Source organism: Trichechus manatus, unplaced genomic scaffold (genome assembly GCF_000243295.1).
Source record: "Trichechus manatus latirostris isolate Lorelei unplaced genomic scaffold, TriManLat1.0 scaffold00018, whole genome shotgun sequence".
Taxonomy (NCBI): domain Eukaryota; kingdom Metazoa; phylum Chordata; class Mammalia; order Sirenia; family Trichechidae; genus Trichechus; species Trichechus manatus.
This window is the reverse complement of record NW_004443954.1, coordinates 10,319,846-10,339,869: the sequence shown is the minus strand read 5'-3', so window position 1 is coordinate 10,339,869 and position 20,024 is coordinate 10,319,846. Positions and strand designations below refer to the sequence as shown.

At 38.3% G+C, this 20,024-nt stretch overlaps 1 protein-coding gene and 1 long non-coding RNA gene across 5 annotated transcripts in view; one reads left to right on the top strand and one right to left on the bottom strand.

The window, feature by feature from the left end:
• Window positions 1–20,024, top strand: part of LOC111819773 (uncharacterized) — a 207,752-nt gene that overhangs the window by 69,564 nt on the left and 118,164 nt on the right. The gene's annotated exons all lie outside the window — the stretch shown is intronic.
• Window positions 3,445–20,024, bottom strand: part of CPA6 (carboxypeptidase A6) — a 384,439-nt gene continuing 367,859 nt past the window's right edge. The window contains exons 9-11 of the mRNA XM_004372540.2: window positions 12,402–12,604; window positions 7,880–7,964; window positions 3,445–3,966 (exon numbers count right to left, since the gene is read on the bottom strand). Coding sequence (XP_004372597.1) covers window positions 3,779–3,966; window positions 7,880–7,964; window positions 12,402–12,604 — 476 coding nt within the window. The 3' untranslated portion in view covers window positions 3,445–3,778. The remainder of the gene's footprint in view (window positions 3,967–7,879; window positions 7,965–12,401; window positions 12,605–20,024) is intronic.

Here is a 20,024-nt window from a genome sequence, read left to right as displayed (position 1 = left end):
TTTTTTTTTTAAATCTTTTTAAAAATTGTGGTAAATATGTATGTAACAAAACACTTGCCATTCAGCATTCTTCACATGTACAGTTTAATGACATTAATTGTAGTCATCATGTTGTGCAACCATCGCCATTATCCATTCCAGCTCTTTCCATCAGCCTTAATAGAAGCTCAGTAGTTGATTTTGTTTTAAACAATGTCTGACAACCTTTGCTTTATCTGGTACATTGATAACATTCACATTTATTATGTTGTTGTTAGGTGCCATCAACTCTTAGTGACCCTATAGGGCAGAGGAGAACTGCCCCATAGGGTTTCCAAGGAGTGGCTGGTGGATTTGAACTGCCGACCTTTTGGTTAGCAGCCAAGCTCTTAACCATTACACCACCAGGGCTCCTGCATTTATTATAGTTACTGATATACTTGGATTGTTATCTTTTATCTGATTTTGTGTGTTCTATTTGTCTCACCTGTTCTATATTGTGTTACCTCGTCTGTGCATCTTTTTTTAAGTAAGCTTTATTTTTAGAACAATTTTAGAGTTACTGAAAAATTGTAAAGATAGTACAGAGGGTTTCCATATACCTCACACCCAATTTCCTCTATTTTTAACATCTTACATTAGTATGGTACATCGGTTACAATTAATAAACCATTATTGATACGTTTTAATTGACTAAAGTCCATACTTTATTCAGATTTCCTTAGTTTTTGCCTAATGTCCTTTTATTCCATGGTCGTATCTAGGATGCCATGAAACATTTAGTTGTCATGTTTCCTTAGGCTCTTCTTGGCTATGACAGTTTTTGACTTTGCTTGTTTTTGATGACCTAGACAGTTTTGAGGAGACTGGTCAGGCATTTTGTAGAACATCCTGCAATTAGGATTTGTCTGATGTTTTTCTCACTATTAGACTGAGGTTATGGGTTTTGGGGAAGACGACCACAGAGTAAAGCATCATGCTCCTCATATCATATCAATGTACATACTATAACATGACTTATCACTATCGATGTTTAACTTTCATGTATCTTTTGATTCATATTTTCTTCTTAATTTCCCCCTCTACTAGTTCGAGCATTTCTATTCTATTCTTTTAGTATATATTCTAAGGTTACAGCATACATTCTTAATTTTTTTTAAAGACTAAAAGTCTCTACCTTCATTCTGAATAATAAAAGGACCCTAGAACATTCTACCTTCTTCTTTTGTTCCTGATTTATATTGTATTTTTTGTCTTGTATCTTAATGGAAACTCCATGAAGTATTATGTCTTATACAGTCAACTTTTGTGTCTGTTTACCCATATCTTTACCTCTTTTTATTTTTTCTTAAAATTTCCATCTGGGATCACTTTTCTTTTGCCTGGTGTACATCCTTTAGAATTTTCTTAAAGAGGGTCTATTAGTTGCAAAAGAAGCCCTGGTGGCACAGTGGTTAAGTGCTAGGCTGCTAACTGAAAAGTCAGTGGTTTGAACCCACCAGCTGCACTGTGGGAAAAAGATGTGGCAGTCTGCTCTCGTAAAGATTTCAGCCTTGGAAACCCAATGCGGCGGTTCTGCTCTGTCCTGTAGGGTTGCTATGAGTTGGAATTGACTTGACAGCAACGGGTTTGATTTTCGGTTTATTAGTTGCAAACTCAACTTTGTTTTCCTTAAAATTGTTTTATTTTTCTCTCATTCTTGAAGGATATGTTTTCTGGGTGTAGAATTCTAGGTTGGAAATATTTTCCCTCAGCACATTGATTCCATTTTCTGGCATTTCTAGGTGCTGATAAAATGTCTAATTAAGTTCCTTTGAAGGCAACATGTCTTTCTTTAAAATATTGTCTCTTTTGTGCTTCATAATTTCACTGTGATGTGTTTGAGTACGGACTTGGGATTCATTTGTCTACTTTAATCTGTAGGTTGAACTCTTTATTCTGTTCTAGAAAATTCTTAACTATTGGCCCTTCAATTACTGCCTCTGTGCCACATTCTTCTCTCTTTTCTTTCTGGGACCCCAATTGTATATACATTAAACCTTCCGACTTTATCCTCTATGTCTCTTAACCTGTCCTTGCTCTCTGAGGTTTATTCTGTAAAATTTATTCAGATATATCAGTCAGTTCACTCGCTTTAGCTCTGTCTATTGTGTGTAAAACCCATCCATTGAGCTTTTGTTTTCAATTTCAAGTATTTAATTATTATATATTTTGATTATATTTTTCATTTCTAAATTTTTTATAATGACTCAGTCATTCTTTATAGATTAATTTACCCTAATCCAATTGTCAAGCTTTTGTTTTCTTTCTTTCAACATATTAAACATAGTTATTTTATAGTCTATGTTTAATAATTTCAGTTTTCGCAAGTTCTTGTAAGTTCTTGATGCTTTCTGTTCTCACTTAGGTGCCTTTCATCCAGCTTGTTTAGTCTTGACTATCAGCTGCCAATTCCAGCTGCCCTGGAATTTTATTGCATGGGAACTCTCTGAGTATGAAATGTAGATGGGTTTCTTCTGAGAGTATTTGTATTTGTTTCTGTCAAATGCTTGGCATTTTACTAATTTTCCAATTAATATGAATTAAATCCGTGGCTAGAGGTTTAGCAAATCACTCAGGTAGTCTGAATTTGGGCTGCACACCTGTGTAAGGGCTGACTTGTGGTTCCAAATTCTCAGTGACAATTTCTCCTCTTGCTAAAATATGACATAGTCAATTTTTCTTGTAGTCCATTGGAGGTAATGTGGGATTTTATTCCTAATTTACCCTTATATTAAAGGCATAGCCCTTTGGGATCCCGGCATTCTGGTAGAAGAATCTGTTGTTAGACTTCCCATCTTGGAGTAGCCCTGGGCTTTGTTCTTTAGCCCCATTTCCCAAAATGCTGTGAAAACCAAGGTCTTTGCTGACCTGGTTTGACAAATGTTCTCAGGAGAACTGTGTACCACTTATCTTTCTAGGTTCCTGCCATCACTTAATGTCTGGCCTGAGATTTCCTTGCTTTCTGTCTGATGTTTTTAAGAAGATTTAGAAAATATATTTTATGCAGAAATTATAATTATTTCCAGCAGTCCAGATATCTGTCCTGTCATATTCCTGGAAATGGAAATCTACATCATCTTTCTAAACATCAAAATTTCCTCATTTGAGAACTGGGGACAATAGTATCCACCTCATAGTATTGTGAGGATTAAGTGTGATTATTAGTGTTAAGCTCTTAATTTTGTGTCTGGCATCTCAATGGTCACGCTTTTTTGTTGTTTTTTTTTTGAAGTGACATGCTTAGAGTTCTGAGTGTGAGTTTTTCTACTTTGCTATAGTACTTATGCCATGGGGTGAATAAGCTAAGGTCTTAATAACTTGTGTATTTATTGTATTAAGAAATACGGTTGGTTCTTTCCATTTCAAATATTCCTGCTTCAAGTAAGAACCAAGTGATTAAATATCATTAGTAGCCTAGATCTGAACTGATGGCATGAGGTTTATTGAAGTGAAACCCTTGATTAATTTGTACATTTCTTGAGACAAAAAAAGACTTGAAAACATCCCTACCCCTTACCTAAATAAAGACTCCAAAGGGATACAAGATGGATGCTTTCTTTTACAACACACTAGGCTATGCCCTAATTTTTATCATTTTCTCTTGTCAGAGTCGAATTGCATGAAAAAGTCCTTTTAAAGTCCACAGATATATTCACTCTAAGAAATTTCCCTTCTCTTTAAAAACAATTTCCATCCACACCTCAAGTAGCCACTGCTCAGAATCTACTCTCTCTCTGGCGATTGAATATGGGGTCCCTCAGTGACGCTTTTTTAGCAGGTGCATTGTGATATTCTTCACAGCCATCATGGTCTCTGTACAGGTGGGTTTTATGAGCATCTCTGGGAGTAAAAATCCAAAATGTCCAGTGTCACGTAGTTCAAAAGCAAATGCATACGGTATTCCATTTTTGTAGGCCCAATCCATTGAGCTACCAGAGCTCACATCTAAAAGTTAAAAAAAAAAAAGCCTCATTAAAAAGTCTGTATAATTTTCAAAATGTGTACCTAGTACTTTTTTACTGAGTTATTCTAAATCCTCCAATTAAATACCATTTCAATATGAATTATTTAACAGTAGTTCTGTTAGAACTTTTGAAGATCTAGTCTAAGAATTAATGCCTTTTCAGTATGATGGCCTCAAAATTTCTCAACCTCAATTCTCATAACATTCATCTCAACCCTCACTTGTTCACCAATAAACAAACCCTCACTGTGGACTTTTAAAAAATTACATAGTTCTTCTTTACTTCCAGCATCTAGAATATTGAAATTCCCAAAAAACCTCATTTCTTCTACTTCCCTTATTTTAACTCTTTGCCCTTTACTTAAATCTCTAGTTTCCACGTTCTATCAGCCTTGAAGTTTTATTTGACTTTCCACCGGGGCATGGTCAATTACTTTACTAAATTTCTCACCACAACCTCCAAATGCCTCATCCCCATCCTCTTCTGCCTTTGCTAGCCCAGTTTCTCAGCTTTCACTTCTGGTCTGTGACGGAGCTAGAGAAAGTCTTTGCTGAAAGCTGTTGGTGTTAGTGGCCATAGAGTAGATTCCAACTCACGGTGACCCCATGTGTGCAGAGTAGAACCACTCCATAGGGTTTTCAAGGCTGTGACCATTTGAAGCAGATCTCCAGGCCTTAGATATCCTAAAAATTCATGTTGTCTAACTAATCACGACGTCTTTATCAGCTCCCACTGCTGCCCTATGCTCCTTTTTATAGACCTTTACTTACTAAACCATTCTTTTTCTCCTCAAACCCCACTCCTTACTTCATCACTGTCCCCCAGACTCCCCGAGGATTATCTCATCACCTCCCTGACTGACATCATAGCCATCTGACCTCTCTCTCACAGCTCAGGGGAAGAAGTGTTGCTCGTGTTTTACATGTGTTATCCCTTGATCCTGTTCACTGTGTCTCTCTGGTAGTGAGAGGGTCTCTTCTCTGGGACCTGTTTCATTAATTGAACCTCTTTCCCTTCTATCTTCATTGACCACAAGGCTCAAGCACTCCTTTCCTTAAGTAATTCCTTCCTTTTCCTGATCCTGCTATATATACCCTTGATTACCATCCTCTTTTTCTCCCCTTCCTTTTGCTTCAGAGCCCTAAAGAGAATCTATGTTGCTTCTACATCCTTAACCACTTTCAATCTTGTTCTTGCCTCTACCAGTCTATTCTGGTTTTACCACGTTTGTCTAATTAATTCTTGCATTTTCTACCGGTTCATTAAAACTTTGTTTTTGAAGGTCACCAATGACCATGGACCTAATCTCCTTTTTAATTTCTCTCCCCTCAGATCCCCTTTTCAACTTCTCAACAGCATTTGACAGAGTTGACAGTCCCTTCTAGAAACTCTCTCCTTTTGGCTCTTATGACCTCATGCTCTCCACCTTTTTAGCACAGAGCTGGAAAACACAGGCCTTAGCTTCTGGTGTTGGCTTGGGTTGTAAGCTGATTCTACCACCTGACCTCTCTGTGCCTCACTCCTCTTTTGAAAAAAGGGATGATACTACTTATCTCCTAGGGTTGTTATGAGGATTAAATGAAATAATAACTTGCTTAAAACTGCTCAGGATATGTTAGCTGTTACTATTTTTCATCTTTATAACCCAAAGTGCCTAGAATATAGATTTTAGCATAATAGGCTCTTAAAAATTATTTACTGAATGCATAGTTACCTGGAAGAATCTTTATATACTTTTTTTCTGAAATCTACATAATCCAGCTTGACATATACTATTATTAGTGTTTTGTAAAAAATTTCCAGAGATTCTTCATCTACACAAATAATATTACTTTTTATGCTGTTTTTGCCAGGACAAAGTTAGAGGTACAAGGTTTACGTGAAGAGGACAATTAAATGACTCTGCTGTTTCTCAGACTCTCCTTGCTTTAATTAAGTACAGAGGATAGGTTGTGGCTTCAGTGTCCCTCCCTAGGTTAGAATACACAGGGATTGCAAATAGTAGTCTTAGTAGCCAAAGCCAGAGACAGTACGTGCCAACAACTACATCACGGTTATGTGACAGCCTCATTCCTATGGCAACATTGTTCTTGGTAAATATAATATGACTGTGCCTTGATACCAGATGAAAAGGTAAACTGTGAGTAAGATCTTATAAAATTAATGTTTCAAAATTGTTAATATGTATTACATTGGTATTAATTGGTAAGGTGATTCTTTAATATCATATTTCTCCTTTCAGGGTAGCTCTGTTGAAAAACAGTTCTAAAAAGGTCAGCATTAAAGTGATGATTGTGGTCTTTGAAAATAAATCTATTGATAATGTCACGTTCTCAATTATTGGGATAAATTTATTTGACAAGCAGTGTCAATTGATAGACCAAGCTTTTCTTCTGAAGGCTGAAGAAATTGAGTGGTGAGACATTAGGAATATGATGAATGGTAGATTAAAGAAGTCAAGGTGAAATTTGCTGCCTCTGAGAAGCATAATAAGATGTCACTATTTATACCCTCTTAAAGCACTTGGCTGCTAACTGAAAGGTTGGCAGTTGGAACCCACCATCCGCTTCATGGGAGAAAGATGTGGCAGTCTGCTTCTGTAAAGATTTCTAACCTTTGAAACCCTATGGGGCAGTTCTACTCTGTCCTATAGGGTCACTATGGGTCGGGATTGACTCGATGGCAGTGGGTTTGGTTTTAGTTTATTTATACCCACATGTACATGTACCTTCATAGACATACATGATGTTGTTGTTACATGTCTTTGAGTCAATTCCAGCTCATACTGACCCCATGTGACAGATCGAGCTCATAGTGACCCCATGTGACAGAGTAGAACTGTCCCATAGGGTTTTCTTGGCTGCAATCTTTATGGAAGTAGATTGCCAGGTCTTTCTCCCAGGGAGCCACTGGGTGGGTATGAACCACCAACCTTTTGGTGAGCAGTAGAGCGCTTCACCATTTCCACCACCAGGGCTCATTATTTACATACCTAGACACTCAGATATATATGATTTCTGACTAGAATTTCCAAGTTTTCAAAAGAGGAGTGAGGCACAGAGAAGTCAGGTGGTAGAATCAGCTTACAACCCAAGCCAACACCAGAAGCTAAGGCCTGTGTTTTCCAGCTCTGTGCTAAAAAGGTGGAGAGCATGAGGTCATAAGAGCCAAAAGGAGAGAGTTTCTAGAAGGGACTGTCAACTCTGTCAAATGAATTTTAGAGTGTGAAAGGCCATTGGAAATGATCTAGTGCAATTCCCCATTTTACAGCGGTGGGAACCAAAGTCCAGGACTAATACATATCTTGGCCAGGATCATTATACACATAGCTAGTGGCAGAATTAGGACTAGAATCCACGTCTCCTGATTCTTTGCCGAAGTTCTTTCCATACACCCAGTTGCTCTTATTTCATATAAGGGAAAAAAATACTCTTTACTTTTAAGGAAAAATTCAGCTGAAGGTACTACATGAGAAATAGAAGTTCATAACAAGAATGGTGGAGGTAAGGATTAAAAGGGAAGCTCATCTCTTCTAGGCCTGAAACATTTACTTCATTATCTTCTCAAGACCAGTTTCCACCCTTACAGTTGTTCAAATTGCTCAAGGAGCCCATTTTGGTACTTTCTATGGTCATAAGATGTTAATTCAACTTCTAGTCATTACTGCATTCTTAGAATATTCTCTGCTTAGAATAGTGTTTAAATTGGTGCAGTGATTTTTGTCAAGCTCTGTAAAACTAACTAGATATAAACTCCCTCCATCTTCCTTGGCTAATTTGATAGTCAAAAATTTCACTGTAAGGGGAACATACTTTCTCCTTTCTGAAAGGAAGTCCTTATGCAGGATGTTGGTTCAAGAGATGATTCTAACACAATGCACACAGGAAACTTACACAACGTGCTGGAGGCAGGTCCATATCTATACTGTACCCCGTATACCGACCGAAGTGCATTAACTGCTTTGTAAGCTGCAGATTCCTGTGGGGGGAGATGGAGAAATGATATTCCTTATATTGTTGCATTGAAATAAAAAAAACAAAAAACAAAAACATTGGGATGTTGTTGAGCCTTATTGGTCATCAACACAGAAAACAGCAATGGATGTATTAGTTAACATATCTTAATAATACTGTTATATTACTCTTATACCACATGCTGTATTTTACCACATTTTAAAGCACATTATTACACTTGCTTTGATCCTCACAATGAGTCAGTGATCAGATAATGTTTCTATTTTACAGATGAGAAAAGAAAGGCTCTGTGAGGTTAAATGGGTAAACTAGAATTACACAGCCAGGAGTGGTTGATGTGGGATAAGTACCTGTATCTTCTGATGCTGATTTAGTGTTCTGTCCACTTCATTTATTTCAGGGATACCAGTTTCTATAAATTACAAAGTATTTGAAAGGGCAGGGACCATGTTAATTTTATTTATAGCTATATACCCAGTACTTAGTAATGTGCCTGTGTATAATAGATGCTTAATCAGTATTTCCAGCATGAATGTTGAATTAGCACAGATTTGCAAAAGTACCAAGATAATCTTATTGACTCTTGAGTACATACTTTAGTGGATAATGTGCATGGTATTTCAAATACAACTGGGTCAATTAAGAAGCACTAGAATTCAGTAAGAATGAATTATTCTAGATTGGGAACAACAATTTCAGAATGCTGTATGACTTCTAAGGTTATACATGCCTCTGACAGAGCTCAGCCAGGTATGCCTATGATGTAGAAATTCTGAGCTGGAAGTCTGCCTACCAATGCCAAAAATCAGGAAGATACTAAATACAATCAAAATACAACAAGGGAAATATTCTAACGTGAATTAGAATGATATGACTATCCTTTAATTATTTTTTTTTTAATGGTATCAAAACACTAGTTTCAGCGAGGAGTTAGAGAAGTATTGTATGACAAGTGAGAGGAAAAGAAGTATGTTGAAACCAGTATACAACTCTCCCATTTCAATTTGCCTATGAATAATTTAATACTTAAATTGAAGTGCTCTGGGCAACATGGCGGAGCACGTTGGAATGAGCTTCAGCTGGCTGTCCTCATTCACCTCGGGGATGCAGAAGGCAATGTTTGCAGCAAGTGCTACCCTTTGTGGGTATTTGGGGACCTGGCTCCAGAACCTGGCAGACTATTTATTATTGATCTCATTGATGATGACATTCTCCTCAGAGAAGCCAACAGAAGAGGAATGTAAACACCATAATGAGGTGTCTTCATCAAGAATGTTCTAAGATTTTAGCATTTTCTCCAACAGTGTCAGCAATCTTACATGGCAAGGACAGAGATTTCTACATTTAGAAGATTACTGCATTTGGCTGGTGAGAAGACCTTTGTTCCTCATCATTTTGGATGACTGACTAAACCTCAAAAACATCTATTAAGAAAAACGAAAGAAAACCATTTTGCCTATTTAAACAAAGCATATGCTTAGTTTTAAACTTTTGGGCTTACTGCACTTCGGCCACTTGGGGGAGAGTGTGTGGATATAAGAGGTTCAGATGTAATTCTTCCACAGAAAGTGAAAACACCGTCAAATTTTCTAAGGATTATTTTCCAGAACGGCACAGCTAGAAACCTATCTGAAAGTCTTTACTTAAGTGACTTCTTTCTCTACTGTTTCTTCTTTCCAGCTGTCCAGGAAGGACCTTGTTGTTGTTAGTTGCCGTCAAGTCAATTCTGACTCATGGAGACGCCATGTGTTACTGCTCTATAGGGTTTTCTTGGCTGTAATCATAATGGAAGCAGATTGCTAGGCCTGCTTTTTTCTGCAGTGCCAGTGGGTGGGTTTGAACTGCCAAATTTAAGTTAGCAGTCTAGTGTAAACTGTTTGCCCCACCCAGGAACTCAAGAAGGATCTGTTGTTGTTGGTGGTTGCTGTCGAGAACTGCTCCATAGGGTTTTCAAGGCTATGACCTTTCAGAAGCAGATTGCCAGGCCTGTCTTCTGAGGTGCCTCTGGGTGGGTTTGAACTGCCAACCTTTCAGCTAGTGGCCGAATGCTTAACTGTTAGCACCACCCAGGTGTATGCCTAAAAAGGACCTAGGCCTTACTTAGTAGTCGTCAGCTAAGTCAGAAGTATATTTTTTAAATTTAAATATTACCATATTTGTTGTTGTTGTCTTGTACCATTGAGTTGATTCTGACTCATGGCAACCCCATGTGTCACAGAGTAGAACCGCTCCGTAGGGATTTCTTGAATGTAATCTTTATGGAAGTAGATGGCCAGGCCTTTTCTTCCAAGGTGCCACTGTGTGGGTTCGAACTGCCAACCTTTTGGTTATCGGCCAAGCACAAACCATTTGTGCCACCCAGGGACGTAAAGTAACTTAAAGAATGACTTTTTAAAAATGTTAGCGGAAACACAGACTCCTCCACATCAATGGAAGATTTGTGAACTATTTTAATGGAATAGTTTCCGGTTAATATTACAGACTGCCCAGTTTCTGAAATTGTAATCTTGTTTTTTTTTTTTTTTTCCATTTAGTTGAAACCAGAATTTCCCAACTTCAGCATTGTTGACATTTTGGGTCAGATAATTCTTTGTTTTGAAGATGTCCTGTGCATTGTAGGATGTTTTGCAGCATCTTTGGCTTCTACCCACTAGATTCCAGTAGCATTCCGCTACCCGGTCGTGGTGATGAAAACTGTCTCTAGACATTGCCAGATATTCTCTGGGGGGCAAACTCACCCTCAGCTGTCAACCACTGACCTATTCTTATCCCATATGATCCAATCCAAGACAAGCGGCAAACAGGCTTAGCTCTCGGTGGGAAGATACACTTAAAATATGGAGAATATTCTCATGTAATAGTTTTTATATATTGTATATTCCACATAATCTGTTGTGAGAATATAAATAGACACTGTTCCCAATTTAGAATGGGCTGAAGATTTGCCTATAGAAACACTGTAATACAAGGTAGTTAGGGTATCAGGTCAACAACAACAAGGAAAGCCTGTTTGACCCAGAGAGCAGCTGAAGAACAGCACAGTGGGCTATAACTGCCACCTTTACGATATTTCTAAAAAGAGGGAGATTTGCTCAGAATTCTTGCATGGACTGCTGAGAACAAAGCCCCCCCTTTTGGACAGAAGAAAAGCCTTCTCCCAGGCCCTCTTGTGTCCCCCCTCCCCAATTCTTTCCATTTCTTCTATCTTGGACATCTAGATTAGGAATTCCTAAAACCCCAAGTCATTGGTGAGGATTTGGGGTTCAAAGTATAGTGAGAAAGGGGATGCTTCTTTTTTATAAAAACTTTTTATTCAAGTATAACACATACAGAAGAGTGCACAAGTTTTAAATTTATGGCTCAATGAATTACCACAAACTGAATACACCCAGGTAAACATCCTTCAGGTCAATGACTAGAACATTAATAGCAACCCAGGAGGCCCCTGTGCCCTCTTCCAGTCACTACCCCCTCCCCAAAGGTAATCACTAGCCTGACTTCTAACACTACTTATTAGTTTTGCCTGGTTTTAAACTTTATAGGCCTTTAGATGCTATGCTGTTGTTTGCTGCCATGGAGTCGATTCGGACTCATGGTGACCCCATGTGTACAAAGTAGAACTACGCCATAGGGTTTTCAAGGCTAGGACCTTTCGGGAGCAGAACGCTAGGCCTGTCTTCTAAGGCACTTCTGGGTGGGTTCCAACTGCCAGCCTTTCAGTGAGCAGTCGAGTGCTGAATTGTTAGCGCTATCCAGGGAGCAGGGTTAGATGCTAGAGACTCACTTTACCATGAATTATGCCCTATGGTGGATAGCTTGTAGGGTTTCTGAGATAAGGAGATAAAGGAGCTCTGCGTTTTTTCATTTTCAGGTAATCTTACACTCTCAGCAGCTAACTTGTCAGATACATGCCTAGAGACTTAATAGCAGTAAGCAAATAGGGCTTATAAATTAAAACTTGCTTTCAATTAATGAGAGTCAGACTATAATCTATGAATAATTATTTACTCAATAAAGTTAATTATAGCCCTGCGTATGTGACCGAAGCTGTAATACTAATCAAATCCATCCTGACCTTTTCAGTGTAACCTGTGGTAAGAATGTAAATAGGTTTGAAATGACTTGCATATGTGAGGCAGGAAAGCACAGTGGTTAAAAGCAACAACTCTGGAGCTAGACCTGGTGCTGAGTCCTGGCTATAACGACACTTAGTAATTCTGTGTTCTTAGTCTCATTACTTGATCTCTCTGGGTCTCAGTTTCCTCATCTGTAAACTGGGGATGGTAACAGTTGCTACCTCATAAGATTGTTATCAAGAATAAATGAATTAATATATGTAAAACACCATATATGTTTGCAATGACTATTACTACTTAAAAACCTCTTAGCATTAGAAAGGAAGCATGAAGCCCAAGACACATGTACAAAGTCAAATACTTACTACACAGCTGAAATTGGGGATTGTTGCATATTTGTAAGAATAGGGATACAGCAGCATCTGAGCATAGGCATGAAAGGAGAGGTAAGCCCTAATGTGCTTTCTGTGTTTTCGGAGGAAGTTAGCTACAGCTCTCACTTCTGGCTCAGACTCTGGGAAAGGTCCGCAGTACGTGTCATCACAAGGGTACATAGAAGCTCCTTCATCTGCAGGTAGGAAAAGAAAATAGGGTGGGAGAGTGGGCAGGGAGGAAGCCAGAAACACGAATCAGCATTGTTAAAATGTGGTTTTTGTTTCTATAAACATGTAGTATTATTAAGCAATTCATCTAACTTCTCATTTTATGGAACTCAATACTGAAAAATCCAAGGTGATCCAAGCACCCAAGAGCAATAGGAGGGCAACCTGAATAGAAAAGGACTGATTGTTTCCTGCGCAAACCACTCTAAATGTGTGGCTTTATGAGCTGTTGGTTCTTTTGCTGGAGAACTAATTTTACATGATCCCCGAGAGTAGATTAGGCCTCCTGTTTACATACTCCACAACACCTGAGCCTTGATAGCACACAACACACTTGTAATTAGTATTCAATATTTACTCATTTAATATTCAACCAATATGCTGAGATACACTGGCAAATAACACAGGAAAAAAAAAAAAATCCCTGCTCTAATAGAACCTACATTCAAACTGGATTCCCTGTTAGACCGTCATGCTCCATGAGGGCAGGGACTGTGTCTTTCTTGCTGGGCACTTAGAATCTAGAATAGTAGCATGCTAAGTGTTCAACAAATATTTGTTGGATAAATGAATGTGAGATCTAAAGAAAAGGCTAGCTATCTGTAAAGGTGTCTGGTCAGAGACAAATAATGATATAGAAAGAATACGGAGCCAGAACAGAAGTGACTCCACAGAACATACCAAACAACTTTCTATTATGTTTTAAGACCAGTGATATCCGAAGTGGTTTTGTAAAATCCAAGAGGCTTCTCCAGATACCTTGGGGTCAGTTAAGGTTCAGTTAAGAAATCTTCAAAATGAAATTTTAATAACTTTTTAATTAAAAAAATATATCATACAGGACATACTTTTTAGGAGGTCTATGGAGAGGTGGAAGGAAAATAAGATTCCATTATAAAAATCAAACTATTACAGTTCTAACAAATTTTGGAAATGATTACATTTCCCATAGTTATTTGGCATTTCACGTATTACTGTCTGTTCCCTGTGCCTAAAAAAGTAGAACTCTCCATAAACTAGTTTGGTGATTCTGTGATGTGGTCTAATTCCACTGAATATGAAAAGATAACCCAGTCAAATCAGGCTAAATCTTGAGGACCTTAAGTCTAGTTTATGATACGGAAGAATCAAAATGGGAAACGAACAGCAATTGTGTGCTTCCGCCTTTGAATCTAACTCTGGGAATGCCTCAGAAGCAAGTGGGAGATGAATGGAACTTAATATAAAAACCATAGGTGATACTCCCAAGGGGATGGGAAAAATAAGGAGACATCCAAGGAACACAGATGTCAGCTCTGGAAAGAAAAACCACAACTGACCAACTAATTTCAGAGAGAGAAGAACTAATGAGCTAGGGAAACACTAGAATTTACAATAATCCTAATACATATTCTCAAAGATGTACAGGAGGACACTGGAAATATGAAACAAGGACCAAAACCAAACCCGTTGCCACTGAGTCAATTCCAACTCACGGTGACCCCGTGTGTTACAGGGTAGAACTGCTCCAGGGTTTTCTTGGCTGCAATCTTTACAGAAGCAGATTTGCCAGGGCTGCCTTCTGTGGTACCACTGGACAAGGAGTTATAAAATAGAACCAATCAGAGATAGTAGGTAGAAATAATATATGGGTTGAACGACTACAGTTCATGAATGAATTAGTGAGATGTAACATGTTTTGAGATGCTCCCAGAAAGCATTAGGAAAGGATAAAGAATTGAAAAATGAGAGAAAAATGAAAGGATATGAAAGATAAAAGTATAAACATCTGATTAATAGTAGTCCTAGGAGAGAGAAAAATAAACAAAAGGAAGTTAACTATTTGAAGAACTACTAGTTGAAAATTTCCCACAACTGAAGAAAGATTGAATGGACCTATTCTGTACCAAACAAGAGAAATAAATGGAGAAATAGCAACACTTTGACACATTAGAGTGAAATTTTTCCAGAGGAAAAAAAGCAAGCCATCTAGAAAAGAATCAAATTCACATCTAACTTTTCAACAGCAACCTTAGAGTACTATTTTGAAAATATTTTTTAAGAAGGAAATTTGAACCTATACTTTTATATCTAAGTGAACTCTCAAACCAATGACTGAGTTCTAGTGCTGGCCTGTTACTGAAGGATGTAGAAATCCTCTAATGGACAACTTTAGCTCGAGAACTTCCCATTGGTCTGGCTGGACTTTTCTTACAATGGTACTTTGGTCTGAGATTCTTCCAACCCAATCCTCCTACTTCCCCTCTTCTTTCCTAAGTGTCAGGCCTGCATGATGCTCTGCAGCCTTTCTCAGCCTATTCTTCAAGGTGTCAGCAGGGCCATTCTGTCTCTGCAGATTCTAGAGAAGGAACTTTGCTTGCCTCTTCTAGCTTCTGGTGGTTGCCAGCAATCCTTGGCGTGTAGATGCGTCACTCCGGTCTCTGCCTCTGTCTTTACACAACCATCTTCCCTGTGTGTTTGTCTGTCTCTGTGTTTCTTCTCCTCTTACAAGGACTCCAGCCATACCAGATTTAGAGCCCACCCTACTCCAACAGGAGCCCTGGTTGCATAGTGGTTAAGAGCTTGGCTGCTAACCAAAAGGTCAGCAGTTTGAATCCACCAGGCACTCCTTGGAAACCATAATGGTCAGTTCTACTCTGTTCTATAGGGTTGCTATGAATCAGAATTGACTCAGCAGCAATGGTTTTTTTTTTTTTTTTTTTTTTTTTGGTCTACTCCAGTGTGACCTCATTTTTACTAATTACATCTGCAAAGACCCTATTTACAATTAAGGTCACATTCTGAGTTTCCAGGAATGACATGAATTTCTGTGGGACAATATTCAACCCAGTCCAGGAATGGTACCAAGGAGAAGCATTAAAGAAATATTTAAGAAGATTAAATTGACAGAGCTTGATGACTGGTTAAACATGTAGAGCAAGGCAGGGAAGGGGGTCTTGGATGGTACCCTAAATTTCTGGGTTGGCTGATTGAGTTTATTGATTGAGACATCGAATAGATGAGGTGGAATATGAATATGGGATGCGGAGAGAAGGAAGATGATGAATTCCATTTTGCACATGTTGAGTTTGAGAAGGCTGGAGATGCTGGTGTTGTTATTGTTGTTAGGTACCATCCAATTGATTTCAACTCATAGTAACCCATGCAACAGAGTGGAACTGCTCCATAGGGTTTTCTTGGCTGTAATCTTTATGAAAGCAGATTGCCAGGTCTTTCTCCTATAGAGCAGCTGGTTGGGTTCCAACTGCCAACTTTTGGTTTGGAGCTCAGTGCTTAACCATTTGCGCTACCAGGGCTCCTTGAGGATGCCAGTAGAGATGTCTAATAGGCTATTGAGTATGAATATAAAGCTCAAATGAAATACTAGGCTAGAGAAAAAGATTTGTGGTCATTATTATTTTATGAGAGTAAGATCACTCAAAATGGCTTTTGGGTGGGAAAAACAAAAACCAAGTGTCAAACTATGGGGGAAAACCAGTATTCAAGAGTTAAGAGGATTAAGAGGAACCTGCTATTAAGACTAAGAAGTAGTGGTTAGGAAAGTAGGAGGATCCAAGGGACTAGATGTTTCAAGAAGGAAGCTGTGGCCTGCATGTAAAATGCAGAAAAGAGGAACATTTAATTTTATAGTAACAAAATAATTGGGGACTTTTGCTATTAAAAAAAATAATGGAATGGGAGGAGCAAAAACCAGATTTCATGTGTACTGAGAGGAATAATTGGGGAAAAAGGAGTTGGAGGCAGTGGGAGTGAAGACTGTTTTTTCAGGAAGCTTGGCTCACAAGGAAATGTAGAATCATGACCAAAGCTAAGCTTGTGGGTGAGAGGAAGATTTAGTTTTGATAGGGATAGAAAAACTTAAATATGTCTATACAAACAAGGTAAAAGACAGTAGAGAGGAAAAAAGTTAGAGAAAGAGAATATTTGATGAGAGAAGATTCTAGAAAGGATGGGAAGCTGTGGGATCAAGAACTGAATGAAGTCACAGACCGGAATAATAGGACTTCTTACTTCAGTGGTCTCCAAACTTTTTTTAATGCTCATCCCATCAGTACGAAAATTTGAATGTGTATTCACAATATAAATTTATTTTTGATTGATATACATGTCATATTTGTGGGCTAATGTTATATGAAACATACAAAAATGAAACTTCAGAAAGAATGGTTTAGAGAGAAATTAAACAATAATTAAAATATATTTTAGATTTTTTATTCACTGTGCAGAAAGATACATATTCTCTTAAAATTTGGATAAGAGAGATGAAGTCTAACTTAAATACTTTAAGAATACCCAGGTATTGTTCCTGTCTTAGTTATCTAGTGCTGCTATAACAGAAATAACACAAATGGATGGCTTTAACAAAGAGAAATTCATTTTCTCACAGTCTAGTAGGCTAGAAGTCCAAATTCAGGGCATGTGCTCCAGGGGAAGGCTTTCTCTCTCTGTTGGCTCTGGAGGAAGGTCCTCCTCATCAATCTTCTCCTGGTCGAGGAGCTTCTCAGGTGCAGGGACCGTGGGTCCAAAGGACGTGCTCTGCTCCCAGAGCTGCTTTCTTGGTGGTTTGAGGTCCCTCTTCTCTCTTTTTGCTTCTCTCTTTTATATCTCAGAAGAGATTGGCTCAAGACACAATCCAATCTTGTAGATTGAGTCCTGCCTCATCAACATAACTGCTGCCTATCCCACTTCATTAACATCACAGAGGTAGGATTTACAACACATAAGAAAATCACATCAGATGACAAAATGGTGGACAATCACACAATACTGGGAATCATGGCCTAGACAAATTGATACACATATTTTGGGGGGACACGACTTAATCCATGACAGTTCCTAAATGAACATATGCAGTAATTGATAACATAAAAGAATGTGAGCACATCAATTCTTGGCTGATCTCCTCACTGGCAGTTTTATGCAAACATGTGTGTATTTCAATCTGTAGCTGCTATAGACTTTTTTTTTTTCAATCATTGACTTTTCTAAGAATAGCCATTGGAGGAAGAGTTAATTTAATAAACAGTAACATGGAAAAATTATTATAATTTAATATCTAGTGGAAAAAAACAGAACATGCAATTATACAAATACGGTGGTTAAAAATATGCATAGAAAACAAAACAGGTATACCAGAGAGTGATAGTAGTTTTGAGGCTGATGACATGCTAGATTAATTTTTCCTAAACTCTAATTTCTATAAATGAGCACTGGTAGCACAATAGTTACAAGCTCGGCTGCTAACGAAGGTTGGCAGTTCAAACTCACTCAGCGGCTTTGCAGGAGAAAGACCTGGCAATCTTCTTCCATAAGATTACAGCCAAGAAAACCCTATGGGGAAATTCTACTCTGTCACATGGGGTCGCTATGAGTCGGAATCGACTCTACAGCACCCAACAACACAAAAGTTTCTATAATATTATACCAATTATATAAGTAAAAAAATATACAGTAAAATATGCTAAAGCTGGAACTGTGTAAGGTAGAAACCTGTCAGAGAAGGAAAACTCAAATATTTTCTATGAAATAGAGATGTTCTGTCAAAGGCGGAACACTTGGAGGCCCAGAAAAACAAGGCAGTCCTGTTGAGTTCCAGCTCTCACAAGTTTCAGTGTACATGAGACCAAAAAAAAAAAAAAAGATCTGATAGTTTTAAAAAGGTAAGTAAAATGGAAATAAGTAAAAACAGAAAAAGACAAATTTGGTTTTATTTTGTTTTGAAACAACTGGTTTCTGTGGCCATCTTGAGAGATGCAGTAGACCCTCTATCCAGGAAGCCATACCTGGGGAAGTTGTAGTATTTATTTTATTGTGATTTATGTGAAAGTTTACAGAGCATATTAGTTTCTCATTAAACAATTAATACACATATTATTTTGTAACATTGATTGCCAACTCCGTGATATGTCAATACTCTCCCCTTCTCCAACTCGGGTTCCCCATTTCCATTTGTCCAGTTTTTCTGTCCCTTCCTGTCTTCTCATCTTTACTTTTGGGCTGGTGTGCCCATTTAGTTTCGTATACATAGTTGAACTGTGTGCATTATTGTTTGTTTTATGGGCCTGTTTAATCTTTGGGTGAAGGGTGAACTTCAGGAGTGACTTCGGTACTGAGTTAAAAGGGTATCTGGGGGCCATATTCTTGGGGTTTCTCCAGTCTCTGTCAGACCAGTAAGTCTGGTCTTTTTTTGTGATGGGAAAGTCATACTATCATGGCACTCTTTCATTTGTTATTTTTTCTTTTTCTTGTTTTTCTTTTCATTTATAGCTATTTGATTTATTGTTTGTTTTTCACTTCATTTATAGCTCTTAAATTTCACATAAATGAGGGTATAATGACATTAAAATTTAATTGTTGTAATCTTTTAAAATTTATTTTCACTTGCATCTCCCACCGTCAACTTAACCTTCAAGTAAGCTATATTAACAACTGAGTAATTCTTAATATAGTTTACAAATACCATATTTTTACACAAATAACATGTGCCTTCTGAGTTTGTTTGCTGGCCATGCTCCCTCCTCCCTGCCAGGCACCCTCACAAGCGCTGGCATGCCAATTCTCTTCCACATGTTGTTGTAAAAAAAATTAGCATAGTGTGCTCACAAAAATACCTCTCGGGAGGAGGGCTCAGCTGGCAAACAAACGCAGAAGGCATGCGTACACTTGTGTGAGTGTGTATGTATGTATTGACATATATCTATTTATAGATAGATATACATTCCCACATATATAAACCAGTTGCCATGGAGTCGATTCTAACTCATGGCAGCCCCATGTGTGTCAGAGTAGAACTGTGCTCCATATAGTTCTCAATGGCTGATATTTGGGGGGTGCAAACAGTTTGTGCTCAACTCCTAACCTAAAGTTTTGTGGTTCAAATCCATTCAGTGGCACCGTGGAAGAAAGACCTGGCGATTTGCTTCCATAAAGATTACAGCCCAGAAAACCCCATGGAGCATGTCATGGATTGACTTATGTCCCCCCAAAAATGTGTATATCAATTTGGCTGGGCCATCATTCCCGGTATTGTGTGATTTTCCCATGTTTGGTAAATCCTGCCTTTATGATGTTAATGAGGGAAGAAGGGCAGCAGTTGTGTTAGTGAGGCAGGACTCAATTTACAAGACTGGATTGTGTCCTGAGGCAATCTCTTGAGATATAAAAGAAGTGAGCAGTGAGACAGTGGGACCTCATACCATCAAGAAAGCAGCGCTGGGAGCAGAGCGCGTCCTTTGGACCAGGGTCCCTGTGCAGAGAAGCTCCTAGTCCGGGGGAATACCGAAGAGAAGAAGGCCAACAGAGAGAAAAAGCCTTCCCCTGGAGCTGACACCCTGAATTTGGACTTTTAGCCTACTTTGACTGTGAGGAAATAAACTTCTCTTCTCT